The 17457-nt window shown below is 44.6% G+C and overlaps 1 protein-coding gene across 3 annotated transcripts in view; it reads left to right on the forward strand.

Moving 5' to 3' along the window:
• agap3 (ArfGAP with GTPase domain, ankyrin repeat and PH domain 3) overlaps positions 1–17457 on the forward strand; it is a 229141-nt gene that overhangs the window by 164079 nt on the left and 47605 nt on the right. For all 3 annotated transcript variants that reach the window (XM_033982327.2, XM_055228496.1, XM_055228495.1), the window contains exons 10-12: positions 1187–1291; positions 4690–4870; positions 15513–15653. In XM_033982327.2, the coding sequence (XP_033838218.1) occupies positions 1187–1291; positions 4690–4870; positions 15513–15653 (427 nt within the window). The remainder of the gene's footprint in view (positions 1–1186; positions 1292–4689; positions 4871–15512; positions 15654–17457) is intronic.

Genomic DNA, 17457 nt, shown 5'->3' on the forward strand with positions numbered 1-17457 from the left:
AAGCCATCTGAGGACCCATGAAAAGGCCCTCGAAGATAAAACACAAAAGTCTAAGAGGGAGGGAGCTTTGAAGAGCACACATAACACTGGCTAATCCCCAGATGCAGAGGTCCTCCAGAGTTCAGCCTGTCAGACCCAAACAGCCGTTAGACCGGGATCACAAACAGAAGCTGCGTTTGGCCCTGTCATTCACCTGTCAATCAAACAGAGGTGAAGTCAACATGGTGTTTTTACAAATACACAAGCTCGCATATGTGAAGGCGCCCTGCATATCTGATTTTCCCTTGAAATTTCTTAAGTTTGATTCCAAAACCTTTATTTATTTTGGAAACACTGTTATTTTTGATTTGTGAAATTTTTGGGAAGTTGTGATATTTTTTTGTAATGAGAAAAAAAGGCATTTAAATGAGTTTCGTGTGTTCTGTGTTAATGTGTTACCTCCCTCCTCATTAGCAGCTACACATAACAAAAGGCTTTCATTTGCAAACTTCGAGTACTATCAGACCTCTTCTGCAAACTGGACTTTTCAGATCTTTATCCATGTTCTTTTGTTTCTACTCATTGAGCCTCTGAAGTTGTATTTGGAATGATTCATTTTTTGAGTAATCTTTAATCGGCTATTTTCAAGATGCCATTTTGCCTATCTACCCCCGTTACACTCCCACTGTGTTTTGGTTGGGGTTTTTTTTTTTTTTTTAAATGTGCTGCTCACTAGTGTGATGTGCAGCTATCCATAGGGGGCGCCGACAGCATGTGGCGCTTTGCTGTGATGACGTTTACAGCGACGTCAGCTCCCACTGGACACCGCGGTTTTCTAACACGGAAGTCAGCGGTCTTGTTTCTTAAGTGGTTTTAGATGAATATTGTGATTTAATAAATAACAGAGATGAGAACCATAGAGACACAAGCACAATAGGACTGATTTAAAGCCTTACTCACATTTCGGCCATTTTAAAAACAGATTAAAAAATGACCAATTTCTACTTTTGCTTCTTGACACAGCGTTATAATTGTAGATGCATGTTATTTGTTTTTACGACTCCTCCCTTGCAACAGCGTCGTAAATGCACAGAGATGATGGGGATAGTGCTGTGTTATAGTATTTAACAACCATAATGGCTGCCGCTCGTCCTCCATGCTGCTTGGAGAAGGCCGCACTCTCACTGGGGCGTCTTGTGTTTTACAGGGAATCCTTCTGAAGCGAAGCGGAAAATCCCTGAACAAGGAATGGAAGAAGAAGTACGTGACTCTGTGTGACAACGGCGTCCTCACCTACCACCCCAGTTTACACGTAAGAGTCGACCCTATACCCTCACTCACTTACCACCCCAGTTTACACGTTACATGTCACATCTGTGGAGAGGTGATCCCACTAACAGTAAGAGCATACATTTTTGAAGGTTTTTTGTAGTAAAAAAAACCAAAAAAACATTCTGTGTTATGCCATACTGTGGGATGTTCCAAGCTAAGCAATAACATCTCCATTGCGACAGCTTGTGGCAGACCCCCATAAAAGTTCCATAGTGCACCTTTACTAGTTATAGTTACCAACAAATTATAAAACAAGAGCCATAGCTTTGCGTTTTGTATTCTCCAGGCTCAGTAGAAGGCTCCCTCTAGAAACTGATCACAGAAAAAATCATCCAAGTGTGTTTCTGAACAGCTCCCTGCCCCCTCGTCACACTCGCCACACTCGCCACATTATATCTCTGTATTAGCCATCACTCCAACCGCAGAGTTAAGAAAGGCAGTCCCCCGGTGGTCATCTGCGCCCCCTGGTGTGGGCTAATGGAGACACGGCTCCCCTGTGCCCACCGCGCCCGGGCTCTGCGCCGGCCTGTATTTATAATGGCGGTCTGTGCTCACCAGCCGAGCCCGAGCACCCTCCCACATCCATCTCTGTCACGGTCCCGCTGGGTCGCTAATACCTCTTAAACAGTCGCTTGGCTGGCAGCAGACAGCTCCCGAGCCCCGTCGAGCTCACACGTCTGTCTGCTGCCTCAGCCCTTCCATCCGTCTCACTCTCACTTAAACACACCTGCCGTATGCACACCGCACACTGCGTTTAAAGTGGATTTCAGTGAGAGACGTAACAATGTGGCTCGTGGGTTTGATGTTGTAATATTTGAGGTCTCGTTGATCCAGGGACCAGAGAAAAACAGAAAAAAATAGACCAGTTTCACTACAGCCAGTGTGGAAGCATCGAACACACGGACAATTTGGAGTCCATTTATTTATTTGATGTCTTATGTTAGCAGATTAATGAACATAAGTAGTAAGTATTCATGTATCCAGAACACTTCATGTACATTTCGCACATACATATTTTTTTCTTATTTAAGCTTGATTTCAACTTCCATTAGAACATAAGTGAAATTCTTTGTTTAAGCTTCCTTTTCAATTGAACAAAAATATATAAATTAATTCTACGGCAATAACTACATAAAAAGGGCACTGACAATATAGCTGTCATATTGTTACATGAATGTGTGTGAGGGGCCGATGGCACAGTTTAACAGCCTCACTTCAGTCAGTCTGCCCCAGGGCAGCTATATGAGCTTATCACCACCAAGCATAATATGAATGAATAACACACACAGCACACACAACACAACTGTGGAGCAACTATGAGTTTCTAGAAAAGCACTATTAGAATGTATTATTTTATTTTATTTACTATTATTATTATTATTATTATTATTATTATTATTATTATTATTATTAATACCATTTTTTATTATTACTATTATTTTATTTTATGTTTTATTATTATTATTTTTCAGTCTCTCTATTGAAAAGACATTGCAAAATATTTGTTTTTAGCTAAAGCTTTCTTACTGTAGTATGTTACTAAGTTCAGTTCAAATTATTTTTGTATGTATTAAAAAAAAGATTAATAAAAATAATAATTTCTAAAAATAATAATACATGGAAAAGTATTCATATCTACAGAAATGGTTGAGTTGTTCAGTATTGATTCGTTGAGTTTGTTGCATCTACATCTAATAGAAAATATACATACACTCAGGATATGGTTTGAACGCTGCAGATTATTAACAATTTTACTTATTCCTCCATTTTGAATCATGGCCAAAGACAGAACTCATTTTGTGTTCACTGAGGCGTTGAGTCTCATCTCACTGCCGTGTCTCAGGTCTGAGCGTTGCGTTTGTGGACTTAATAGACTTCAAATCTTCCTTCTCACAGAATCCGACAGCTCAAAGTCTGAAGTCCGAGCCGTGGACGTGAGCCGTGTTGCTCCGGTCGTGTGCCCGCCGTTTAATCTGCTCACGATTATGATCAGAGCACCTGCACTATGCTGACGTTTGCAAGTGACCAGCTCCTGACCATTACCGCATTACCTGACCATTACAGGGCATCTGGGCCAATCTCACCTTCTGTGAATCTGTTGACTCACTGAGACGAGGTGAAACCAGGAAGACACTTACTTTAACGCGCTAACGGCTCACGCTCATTTGGCTGAAAGAGAAGGAGAGAAAGGAAGGAAGGAAAGAAAGAAGGAAGGAAAGAGGAGGAGAACAAGGAGAGGAAGGAAAGTAATAAGGAAGGAAGGGAAGAGGAGTAGAAGGAAGGAACGAAAGGAAGGAAGGAAAGTAATAAGGAAGGAAGGGAAAAAGCAAACAGGGACAGAAGAAAAGAAGGGTGGGAGGAAAGTAATAAGGAAGGAAGGGAAGAAGCAATGAAAGAAACAAGGAAAGAAAGAAAGAGTGAGAGGAGGGAGAAAGAGAGAAGGGAAGGGAGGAGTGGAGAGAGAGAGAGGGGGGGGGCTGAGAGTGGAACCTTTAATTTCGCAGCCAGCCAAGCCATCCACACAATCACCTTCTGTTAATTCTATCTGCTACATCAATTAAATTGTTTGTAGAAACTAATTGAATGTAGCTTAATCACACATCTTAATGGCTTTGCACGCTTCGATCTGGCTGTTAATTCCTGCTATAAAATGAAATGAGAGCGCTCACTGGGTAATTAGCAAGGAGGCTTGGGAAAGAGATGAGTGCTTTATGACACCGTAATAAAGCCAAGGAGCCAGTAGGGGACAGCGCAGGCAGAGCGGGCCGACGACGCTGCTGTTTAGGTGGGTTTTTTTCTGCTGAGCCCAATGATTTTCACCTTGGCTTCCCACATTTGGCGCCAGTCGCTTTAAACCAAATCTAATCACCAAATTGAAGGAGGATTAAATTGTTTGCGTTCATTAAGCCCGGCGTCTATTTGGAGCGACTGTGTGGGTACAGGTGATGGAAGCATTAATAGGTTGTGTGGCGTTCTACGAAATGATGTCATAGTTTGAGATGGAGGGCAGGGGTCTGGAAACTCGATGAGTTTTTCAAGAAATAATCAAACAAAAAATGCAGAAATTATGAACTTTTATGGCAGTTTTGGAGCGGGGCCAGCACATTGCCATATTTACCTTAAAGTTCAAGTTTTTTTACTGAGCCCAAGGTTGGCGGCTCAAATCCCGCTCTCAGCTTAAACATCATTGGTAGAGCGGTCTGATCCATAGACTCAGGTTGGAGGTGTGATTCCAGCTCCCACAGATGAATGCTGTTGTTTTGCCCTTAGGTAGGACACTTAACCCCACTCACCCCCAATGAGTCTCCAGTTTGATTTTCAATTTAGTTTTGGGGAATGAAACTCTCCCCTCATGTTTCTGTTGCTTTGTCTCTACAGGACTATATGCAGAACGTCCATGGGAAGGAGATCGACTTGCTGCGGACGACAGTGAAGGTTCCAGGGAAGCGACCACCCCGAGCCGTAGCCACAGTCGCCCCAACCGCCCCAACTGCCAGCCCCAAAGCCAACGGGCTCGCCAAGGACCGCAGCGGCCTTCAGCTCGGCATAGGGAACACAGGTATGTGCTAAAGCTTCGATATACGTCACTTTATTTAACAAAAACAAGATGACTCGAAATCACAATTTGAATGGAGGCCATTGACAAATCATGACAATAAGCTGTCGTTTTTTAAGTTCCATAATTTCCTCCACAAAACAATTAAATATTCTGCCTTATTCTGCTTAAATTCTTGGCTGGGATCCACAACATAACTCCACACTGTCACGGCTGGAGCAGCAGCACGCTAGTAGTGCTGCACATGTGGCAAAACATAAATACTGTGACCCTTGTAAGGATGAATATTTCTTAGATAAATTCAATTCAATTCATTTTATTTTTGTAACGGCCAAAATCACAACAACAGTTGTCTTGAAGGGCGTTCATGTTTTGGTTGATGGGGGAAACCGGAGTACCCGGAGGAAACCCATCCAGACACAGGGAGAAACATGAAAAACTCCACACAGAAAGGCCTGGGCGACCCGGGGATCGAACCAAACCTTCTTGCTGTGAGGCATGAGTGTTGCCACTCAGCCACCGTGCTGCCTACACACAAAAACAAACAGGAAAATCAAACAATGGGAAAATCAGACAAAACAAGAAAAATCGGCCAGGTGAGGAGGAGGGAGGGGGGCGGAGGAGGGCCAGGCGAGGAGGACTGAAGACCAGGTGAGGAGGAGGAGAGCCGGGCGAGGAGGATGAGAGCCGGGCGAGGAGGAGAGGGAGGCAGGTGGAGGAGGGCCAGGCGGGGAGGAGGAGAGGGTCCAGCTGTCATCGGGGCATCTAAAAGAGTTACACTCCACAGGGGGAGTGGGACAGGGGACAACATGTGAATAGCATTGCTGATGAGAAAATAGGAGGAAGCAGAGGATAGTGCTCAGGTTGCCATACTTCCCCCAGCTAGTTATCTCCTACTGCAGCCTATCTTATTCCGGGTTTTATTGTCACTCCCTAACTCCCTCACTAAGTAACCTGGTCTATACCGAAGAGGAAGGTTTTAAGCCTGGTCTTAAATACAGAGACTGTGGGGGCCTGTTTAACATCAGTTGATTCCATAGCACAGGAGCTTGGTAACTGAATGCTCTCCCTCCCACTGTACTTTTGGACACTCTAGGAGCCACTAATAGTCCTGCATTCTGAGAGCGGTGTGCTCTGTTTGGCTGGTATGGGACAATAGCATCTTGCAGATAGGATGGGGCCATACCATTTAGGGTTTTGTATGTCAGGAGGAGGACTTTGAATTTGATTCTAAGCTCGACAGGAAGCCAGTGCAGATACTTTAGTACAGGACTGATGTGGTCTCTTCTTTTAGTTCCTGTTAGGACTCTGGCCGCTGCATTTTGGACCAACTGGAGGCTCCTTATAGTACTTTTGGGGCAGGCGGCGAGCAGAGAATTACAGTAATCAAGTCTGGAAGTAACAAATGCATGGATGAGTTTTTCAGCATCGTTTTTAGGTAAAATATTTCTAATTTTAGTTATATTTCGCAGGTGAAAGTATGCGGTTTTACAAGCTAGGTTTATATGGGCTGTGAATGAGAGATTTTGATCAAATAGGACTCCAAGATTTTTTACAGTAGGGCTAGAAGCTATACTCACATTGTCGAGTGAGATTATCTGGTCCGACAGAATCTCTTTGACCTTTGGGACCAATGACAATGACCTAAATTTTTTCAGGATTTAAGAGCAGGTAATTCAAGGTCATCCAGGTTTTGATGTCCTTCACACAGGCACTGAGTTTATCTATTTGATCAGTCTGATTTTGTTTCATTGATAAGTACAGCAGAGTGTCATCTGCATAGCAGTGAAAATTAATGCCATGTTTTTTGATAATGTTACCCAATGGCAACATATACAGAGTAAATAGGATTGGCCCAAGCACAGATCCTTGTGGAACACCACAGGCTACTTTAGAACAGGGAGAGGTGCACTGGTTTATACTAAGAAACTGGTACCTATCTGATAGATAGGATTTAAACCATTTGAGGGCGGTCCCTCTGATTCCAATGTCACATTCTAACCTCTGCAGTAGAATGTTTTGATCAATGGTCAAACGCTGCACTGATAACAATCATCAATAACATGGATCAGGATGTCACGTGACTTGGACCATCCTGACATCTCGACGAGCACTCGGGCTGCTATGGTCTGCTCATATGCTGTCTAACTGAGTGGACTAAGTGAGTGTGACGTCACCCACAGCGTTGGGCTCCAGTCAAATGAAGCTCATCGAGGCTAGAGCAGCGGCCAATTTGTTCCATATTTGGAATTTCCGACTGCAATATTATAGCAACCAAAGAGCCAATCTGGAGCAAAGCTGTTGAAGGTAAGGCCCCTTCGTGGGTGCTTAGCAGCGCTGTCTATCAAACCTGTTGCTAACCCTGGTCTCAGACAGGTCTCGATTAGAGCAATCTTGACTACAACACTAGTGTATTCTAGTCTATGCATCTTATGCCTGTTCTGATACAGCTAAAGATCACTGCTAAAGATATTCAGGATGTGAGAAAATGTTAATGCCTGTCTGACAAAAGTGTATAAAGTGTGTGGTGAGGGATTTTACAGCCTTAAAACATATATAATAATTGTAAAAAATAAAGCTGACTACTTTGCAGATTTCGCCTCTTGCGGGTTATTTTTAGAACGTAACCCCCGTGATAAATGAGGGACCACTGTACATGCATTTTGACACATGTATTTTCTATTACAGACTGAAATTTTAAGATGAACTTTTAACTTTTGACATATTTGTATTGTAAAAAACAAATGTAATTATGTAAAAATCTAAAACAAAAACCCAGAGCGTCCTCCCTCACGAGGCGTCGGATGTAAAACAGATGTCACATGTCACACACACTATAATAATTATCATCTCAGGTATGGCTCATAATGGAGACACAATGAGAGCTTTATTACTGTATTCATTTCCTAAGTCCTCAGTTTGCAATTAATCATAAAAATGGCTCCCAACAGTTTAATTATTCCATACGTTGCCTCAGAGCTGATTAGCGTCGGCGCTGTATACACAATGACGCGCTAATGAGCAGCCAGGATAAATCTTGTAATGCTTCCGGAATTTCTGAACGGGGAATTCTACATTTACATACGTCTTTGTGTCGACTTCTGTCTATTACACTGACCACATTATCTGGACGATTATGGGCCGTATTACCATGTTGACAATTGACTCCTAGAACGATTTATGTTATATAGGCATTTTATATTGTTGGTTTGATGGTAAAAATATCAATATCGCGATGTTGGCTGACACAGTAGCAGATATCACAGGAGAATACATATGGTAAATACTTTTCCACCTAAAGAAAAGAATAAAACACCTGTATATCATCCTAGTCTAGTGTTAAATGCCAGGGAGAAGAGATGAGTTTTCAGTCTAGTCTTAAACTGAGAGGATCTGACAGGCAGAGGGCGATGTTCTATAGTCTGGGCAATGCAATAACTCCCTCAAATAAAGAGGACCCATAGAGTGCAGGCATTTAAACACATCAGCTCAAACGCTGAGGTTGATGATTTGAACTGAAGCTACAACCACATCATAGTGTACTGTTGGTGTGTCATTGGGCAAGACACTTCACACACCATATGTCTGTAGCAGCAGGGGTAGCGGTGCTAGTGCTATCTTACACTATCATGTAAAGAGAGACAGAATGTGTCAGATAAACAAATACTGCAGAAGTTGTGTCCACAACTTTTGACACAACTTCTGCAGTATTTGTTTATCTGTAACCTTCTTTGACGTAGATATTTTTTATAAACCAACTTAAATCAGAAGTAAAGTGTATCCACACAGCAGACCTAGTGCAGTGGGTTGTTGTATTTGTTTACTCTACCTGTCTATGACTCTGACCTAATTATTTCTGTGGTTCCATTTACCTCCACAGTTAAAATTAGTTTGTGTCAGATAGCTGCGGGCGGAGAGTCTGGTGCCCGAGCTCAGGGGATGCACTGGAGTGAAAGGAGGGGTTAAGATTAAGAGTAATTAATACTAATTAGCAAAGTGATCCCCGAGGAAAACGCAGTGAAAGAGTTTCATGTCCGAGGCTAAAAGCGAGCTGACTTTGAGTGGGTCCAGTGCCAAACCTGGGTCACTGGGGACCGTAGTCACCATCCGGACGGGTCAGGGAGAGGATCAGCCCACACACCTCTGCGGCCCACGCACTACCTATGCGGCCCACTCCGCCTCTGTGGCCCACACGTCTCGGTGACCCACACACCTCTGTGGCCCACGACGCCTCTGTGGTCCACGGCGCCTATGTGGCCCACATTCCACTTCTCTGGCCCACACACTGCCTCTGTGGCCCACACTCTGCCTCTGTGGCCCACACTCTGCCTCTGTGGCCCACACTCTGCCTCTGTGGCCCACACTCTGTCTCTGTGGCCCACACACTGTCTCTGTGGTCCACAGCCGCCTCTATGAACAGGTTAATCAGTCACAGGCGGAAAGATGTAAGAGTTTACCAACACAGGACACAGCACAGAGGCCCATCCTGAAACACTCTCACCTTGAGCCGGGTGGAGGAGACAGGTCAGCGGACCAAAACAGAAACTCACACACAAGCATTTTTTCTCCAAACACCAGCTGCTCCTGTCTGCTTCTCTGCACCTCTCTGCTTCTCTCTGCTCCTCTCTCCTCCTCTCTCCTCCTCTCTGCTCCTCTCTTCCCCTCTCTGCTCCTCTGCTCCTCTCTGCTCCTCTCTGCTGCTCTCTGCTCTTTTCTGCTCTTTTCTCCCCCTCTCTGCTCCTATCTGCTCCTCTCTGCTGCTCTCTGCTCCTCTCTGCTCTTTCCTGCTCTTTTCTCCCCCTCTCTGCTCCTCTCTGCTCCTCTCTGCTCTTTTCTCCCCCTCTCTGCTCCTCTCTGCTCCTCTGCACCTCTCTGCTCCTCTCTGCTGCTCTCTGCTCCTCTCTGCTCTTTTCTCCCCCTCTCTGCTCCTCTCTGCTCCTCTCTGCTCCTCTCTGCTCCTCTCTGCTCCTCTGCCGCTCCAGTGTTAACATCGTTTGTGCATCAGAGAACAATGTGTGGGAGATTCGCTTTAATCCCCTCTTAGGAAAAGAAAGGTTACAAATCACATCAGGTCCCTCTCGGGTGGAGGACCCTCTTCTGATTATGCGATCGGGATTTTGATTTCATTAGACATGCAATTGATGAAGGGAACAAAGGGGTAATTTTTCATTCACGTCGTCCAAATCACAAGCCTTGTCTTTGCCTTTAGTAATTCATTCATTCCTTGGATGTGAAGACCTTTATAATCACTGGGAAAGGGATAGTGGGGCTTTGCAGGAGGAGGAGGGGAGGAAGGAGGGAGAGGAGGGAAAGCAGGAAGGAGAGGAGTAAGGAGATCAGGAGGGAGAGCGGGAAGGAGAGGAGGAGGGAGAGGAGGAAGGAGATCAGGAGGGAGAGCAGGAAGGAGAGAAGGAGGAAGAGCATGAAGTAGAGGATTAGGGGAGGCAGTAGGGAGACCAGGAGGGAAGGCAGGAGGGGAGGTGGGAGGGAGAGGAGGAAGGAAAGGAGGAGGGGAGGCAGGAGGGAAAGCAGGAGGGAAAGCAGGAGGGGAGGCAGGGAGAGCAGGAGGGGAGGCAATAGGGAGAGCAGAGGGTAAAGCAGGAGGGGGAGCAGAGGGGAGAGTTGGAGAGACAGCAGTGAGTGAGCATGCACCTCCTTAATTCTTCTGGTGCTGAGCGGAACCGTTTTAAATGTGACGGTCGGCGTTGGCACGTCCTGCCGTGACACACGCGACAGATACACTGTATCACAGTATTAATGGGCGCCGTCACTTTTAATCAATCATGAGGAGGAGGAGAGGAGGAGAAGAGCAGAAGAGGAGGAGGAGGAGATGTACAGGAGGAGACGAGAAGAAGATGAGGATGAGGAAGAGGAGGAGCAGACGAGGAGCTCTGCCTCGTCCTTAATCCTTCTGCTCTGATGGGAGACGCAGCAGTGAACTGGGGCTGACTTTGTGCACATACTGGGACAAAGGGAATTAAAACTGCAAGCAGTGATAAAGGGCTCTCGCAGAAGGGTGCGCTTCAGTGGGAGGGCTGTGCATCAACCATTGGACGTTTGGTTCAAAATTACCACTGTCACACTGGAAATAAATGTTTCCATTTTAATTTTGCAGGGGCACTGGAAAGCCATATTTAAAGATACAAGTTTAATTCACATCATTATGTCAAGGTCATCAAAATACACAAACGTTACATTGGGTTTGTTCAGATCCGGTAATGTTTGCAAGAGTTATAAGGATTTTTTTACACTTGCAAAATGGCATTTTCATTAAGAGCTCGTCATGATCACACCCAGATTTATGTTAATTAATGCCTCAGTTTGGAGTCTGTTGGATCAAAAGCCTAGGACAAGTTTGTTAAAGTACGAGGTGTAGATTAGACATCTGCATATTTTGATTCAAAGTGGCTGCCTTCATGTCAAAGACAGGCTCACATAAACAACACATTTCATTGGATTATGTGGGTGAACGGTATGGTCTGCATTAGCCTTTTTGTTCAGAATCATATAAAGGGTCTGTTGGATCAAAATTCTAGGACAAGTTTGTTAAAGTACAAGGTCTAGATTTTGGATGTCTAAAGTTTGACCCCTGGGTGGTTTAGGGCAGGGCATAATATATACTTTTTTTGTCTATCTTGGGATGCTCCATGTACCTGCCAAGTTTTATGTGCCCACAATGGAAAAATAGGCTCCACCCACTCATATCTCAATGTATTTTTCATTTTCTTCTTGGTGACGTTATGCAAATTTGAGTTATTGTCATTACGTCCAGCTCAAAAATGTGCGTTCAATGGTTCCATTCAAATCCAAACATTTATGAAACCTAGATTTTTTTCAAATTTTTCCAAAAACTGACATTCTGTTGAAAAATCACCATGACAACGCCCAACATTTTCTTTAAAATGCAATTGATAAACTTTTATTGCGCATGGGTTTTGTGCCTTTTGGCTAAGTTTGAAGTGTTTTTGATGAAAACTGTTGGAGGAGATGTCAAAAGATTATGATGAGTGATTCTGTCAATCCCGGGTTTGATCCAATATGGCCGACTTCCTGTAGGGTTTGGGGTGGGGCCATAATATCATTTTTTACATGTCCTGACATGAAAATATTTTTGATAAGATTCGTTTGTCTACGAAGACATTTTCCATTTTCCATTGGCGCAATGTAAAACGATTTTTGAGGTCTTTTTTTAGCTGTCTTGTGTTGCCAGGTCTAATGTCAAAGAGAGCTTGGCCTCTCAGTGCAGGAGTTTGCACTTGGTTTGATCTTACATTTCATATACAAGAGGCTTCTGGAATAGAACACTGTAAGTTTGATCCTGTCTGTAGTTTTAACAGTCGTATTAATACAGTGTCTCCCCATCCATGTTAAAATACGCTGTGAAACACATCATATATGTAACTCTGCAGCTGCCGTCAAGTTTCCACACAACAAAATTAAAACTAATTTCAAAGACAAATTGTTCAAATCCAAAATGACCAAGTGAAATAGATGAGAGTAAATGATGGTGACGCTCAGAGAGGATGTAATGAAAAGCGCACAGGCGTAAACAGAAAGGCGGGGAGCGGGGGGTGTTTGGGGGGCTGGTGGAGGGCCTGGTGGAGGGGCGGGGGCTGGTGGATTACACAGACACAGATGATGATGATGGTGCTGGTGATGATGTGGCTCTGGCCCCACATTAGCATGAATGCTTCATTATCTCACTACTTGTACATAATGGCAACAACTCCACGGAGGGGTCAGGCCTCGTCACAGCTCATCAGCCCACTGACGGCCCGGCCTAAAGAGAAATGAGGAGCGAGCGCCGCTCCCCGCTAATCCATCGCCTCTACTTAACACCCAGTGTGTTTGGGACTGCCTTCGCCAATGCTAATGTGCGCCACGTTGGTCGGAAAGTACACTTAAATGTCAATTTACACCAAATGATATTAGAAAATGTGAAATATAAACTGACTCACTGACAGTAGCTAGCACGGTTAGCTCCCGCACTATTTGTGCTGGAGGTCATAATTTGATTCAACCAGACCCAAGTAACGTCTGCCTCAAAGTCGTAAAGACATAAACCTGCAAAAATGCAAATGATTCTCCCAGAGAAAGTCAGATGCCCTGTAGTACAGGTTTTATCTGTGTAATATAGACTTAACATGATGGACACTGGGTTTGAGTGAAGGCTGTGTGCATGTCCTGGTCTCCACATGGACACTGAGTGAGGTCCAGGTGTTTGAATCAGTCCCATCACCTAAAGCCCAACATAAGAATAACCAGCACATTACACACAGATGTGTAAGTGACCACATTACGCACAGGTAATGTAAGTAAGCACATGACATACGCATTTTATATTTCATGATAATTACAACATTGTTTTAATTGCCAATAATCAGCTTTGGCTTGTATCTTTCTTAATAAATGGCACCAAAAAATAGTTGGATAAGTACTAGGTAACTTCTATTGATACTTAAAATTCCACAATCACGTCTAATTGTCAAATGCTAATGATGAATGAATTATACATGTGTCTCCATTAGGCCCCAGAGACCACTCGTGCATAAAGGGGACGATAATGTAATTACACTCAAGCAATAATCAGCTGGTGGCATTAAAAAGAACACTCCAGCCAGGCCACGGTTAGCTACATGATATTAGCTGCATGCTATTAGCTGCATGCTATTAGCTCCCCTAAGGTGCAGCTCCTCCTGGGATGTACTGCTGCCGTTACACAAGGGCAGAACCTGTGTGCAGGTGTGGATAGTCCAGCAGAGGGCCAGACGTAGTGGTAACCATGGAGACATTAAACACATGATCAATAATGATGATATTATGGGATGTAGAATCAAAAATATATTTTGGACGATTTGACGTTTTTGATATTTTAGTCACTTAAGAAGCAAATGTGTTGATACGTTTCACACTTTCTCTGTTTTATTTCATCTTCTGGGTTCAGTTCCTCTTTGTTTGTTCAGTGCAGAGTCTGAACGAGGATATTTTTGTCATAATCGTACCATCATTTTTCAATAAAAGTAAAAGTGGGTTACATACTTTTATATATTTCACTTGTGTAATGTTTCAGGTCCTTGATGTTTTTGTTAAACTTTTGTTATAAAGATTAAACTTAACACTTAAACTCAGCTCTTTACATATTTATAACCTCCGTCTGTTTCTTATGTTTATGAAACTTATTAATATATTCATCCTCAGATTTAAACTCGCTCCATTCATCACTTATAGAAAAACAAAGTTTCCTGCTTCTTCCCAGCCCCTCCTCTCCTTGTCTCCTCTCCTCCTCCTCTCCTCTCCTCCTCCCTTCTTCATCCTTTCTTCCCCTCTTCCCCTCCTCTGCCGCTCCTCTTCTCCTCCTCCTCCCCTCTTCCCCTCCTCTCTTCCCCTCTTTCGTTTCCTCCTCTCTTCCCCTCCTCTGCCGCTCCTCCTCTCTTCATCCCCTCCTCCTCCTCCCTTCCCCTCCTTCTTTTCCTCCCCACTTCCCCTCCTCTCCTCCTCCTTTCCTCTACCCCCTCCTCTTCTCCTTTTCTCCTCCTCCTCCTCCCCTCTTCCCCTCCTCCGCTGCTCTGATTTCATGCTAATTTAGTCGTCTCTCCTCAGCATGTTCTCGCTCTCACTCTGGTTCTTGCTGTGTCTGTGCTCCCTCCCCTCTGGGAGCCGAAGATTAATATTCCTGGGCCCAACAAGATAATTACTGATACTAATTAGACATGATTATGTGAATTTGATACACTTATTACTCTAGATAATGAGTAGGACATATTATCCTAACAAGCAGCGTGCCGCTCAGTTTACTTTGCACACGACCCACACTCCAGACTTCTGTTAGTGTCAGCTCCTCACAAACTCCTCTTCTTCTCTTTCAGTTATTCCATAAAACGACTTTTGACGAGACCAGGGATGAGGACGCTTTATCTGTGGATTTCAGTGTCTAGGATGTGATGATGTCATACCCTCAGATGACGGGCTTTGTCATGAAATATCACAAATGTTGAAGCTGATTCTTTTTCCTTGACCAGAATGCTCAATATTACAATAAGTACAGTAATTTTAACGATATTCATTTCGCTGTTGTCTCCATCTGTGTTAGATATAGTTGACCTCTACAATATTGTGATGTCATCTGGAACGCAGCAGTAAACGCAGAGGATTGGCTGGTGACATATAGACCACAGCACAGTGCGCTGGTAGATGGTCCACATGAACGCTTAAAGTTGACCTTGAGAAAGATCTATGAACCCCGCGTTCCCTTCGACGCTCCTGCAGCATCAAGCCTGAACGCAGCTCCGGGTAAATGGATGAGTTTGAGGAAGTGTCGTCGTAGTAACTGCTTGCAAACAGGAGGGAGGGACCTCACGCAGCGAGGCCTAGCCCATGAATTAGTAAAGGGATCCAGGCGTCCGCGGCTCGCCTGATTGGAAGTCTGCCGACGCCAGCGGAGATGGATGTGGCAGTCAGAGGGATGAGGCGGGATAATTAGCGTTCACAGTGTATCTTGTTAATTAAGGGCTAATTAGAGTCTTTGGCGGAGGCGAGTGGGGTGTGTGCGTGTGTGATTCTGAGATGCGCAGAAATAAGGTGGAAGCGCCAAGGAAATTACATCCGTGCTGGTTTAATATGATTTGTTTGTGTTTTTGTGTTTTAGGAGCGCCGCATTCCAACAGCAGCTCATCTCTGACGGGAGGAGTGCCGTTTGGGAAAGACGGGATGCACCAGCGCTCGTTCTCCGTCTCCAGCGCTGACCAGTGGAACGAAGCCATCAACACCAGTACAACCAGTGGAACATGTAAGGCCCACACTTAAGATGACGATGTTCACTTGTTTTACTTAAGTGCCCAGAATTACTGTGTTTAATTGTCTGCTATTTTGGGAAGAACAGCTAAATCCACAGACTAAGGTAATGAGCAGATGTAATGACCAAGAAGAAAAAATCTCCCTGGTATAAATATAAAAGATATATATATTTTGCAGTTTTTAATTTAAAATTCAAAAATTTAAGCGGAGTAGAGGGGGTCAAATCCATGAGTTTTCCCAGCTCTTCTCTCTGATGCTGTTAGACTTCTGCATAACCGTACAAATGTAGACTAGATTCTGAACAGCATTAATCAGGCCGTTTGACTGTCCCCTTTCCTTCCATCACACACTTTGAGTCGTTTATACCTCCAGGACTGAGGAGGTGCCGCTTCCACTCAGCGTCAGACAGGTGGAACAGGCTCATTTTCATAATGAGGTGATCAGGCCTGTGATCATGTGACCTTTTAGGCTTTTACACGACTCTGATCACGAGACGGCGCCCCCTTCCATGCATCTCCCGCCCTGTCGCCCTGTCACTGTGTTTGAGTCAAGTAAAATAATATATTCCCCATTCTGCCCCCCCCCCCCCCCCCCGCCCCCTTCCGTTGTGTCACCCCTCCTCCTCCTCCTCCCATCGTGCCCCCCCCCCCCTCCCCTCGTCTTGTCATCCACCCCCCCATCGCACTGTTTTCTTCGGAAGAGGAAAATGAATGCTTTTCGGGGCTACCATTTATCACCAGTTATTTCACTCTCTTTGTGGTTGGCAGTAAAAAAGCACTTAAATGCACATCAACAGAATAACAGTCATTTCCATGCATGTTTGCACTCTGGTAGTTCTCATTAGCACGGCGGCGGCTCCCCCCACCTCCACCACGGGCTCCCAGGGGCCCCGGCAGTTTAAAGAGCGCACTTTTACGAGCGCTGCTGGAGTCCGACTGCGCGGCCCTCGTGTTTCTGCAGACAAGGCTGTGTCTCTCATTTGGAGCCAGCAAACGATCACTTCAGCCTGGACGCGAGGCGCTTCCATCACCCCCCTACCCCCGTCTCCCATCAGCCACGAGCCCAGAGCAGAATTACTTAGGTTCGTGGGGTCCTCAAATAAATGAGAGTGGGAGGGAGAAGCTGGTATGTTTGCTGTGTCGGATTCCCAAACATTTTGTTGTTAAACTAAGTTGGGCTTCGCAGGTTTAGTACAAGATAGTTACTCTCACAAGGTTTACACCCATTACTGTTTTATTGTTTGTTGAGATTAATTTCCTAAAATACCTCCGCTCTACCTGGGAGACAGCAGCTCCGTTTACAAAGAGTTTGACTATTGATCCAAAGATTGCCAGTTCGAATCCCACTGTCGACGTAAACATCATTGGTTAAGCTGTGCCATTCCAGCTGCAACAGATGAATGCTGTCGTTGTGTCCTTGGGCAAGACACTTAACCCACCTCACCCCCTTGTTTCTGCATGTGTTTGTGAATGGGCAAATGGTTCCTTGAAAAGCTCTATATATTTAACTTGATTGATGCTGTTGAACGACCAGGAGAATCGACTCACGTGACAAAAATAGGATCATGACTGTGGCGTCTAGCCTGGCCAGCCGACCACACTCTCATAACACTTAACAAAGGCATAGTCTGAGATATCGCTGTGTAAGTAATCATTCTTTAATTGCGATTTTAATTATTACTGATATGTAATGAGGGTGTAATGAGCTGTACTAAATCATATCTGGACTCATTTTGCTCGTCAGTACCTGGAGCAAAACCTCTCCTCAAATCCCCAATGAATGAGTGTTCTTCTTCT

The sequence above is a fragment of the Periophthalmus magnuspinnatus genome, chromosome 17, assembly GCF_009829125.3.
Source record: "Periophthalmus magnuspinnatus isolate fPerMag1 chromosome 17, fPerMag1.2.pri, whole genome shotgun sequence".
NCBI classification, from domain to species: domain Eukaryota; kingdom Metazoa; phylum Chordata; class Actinopteri; order Gobiiformes; family Gobiidae; genus Periophthalmus; species Periophthalmus magnuspinnatus.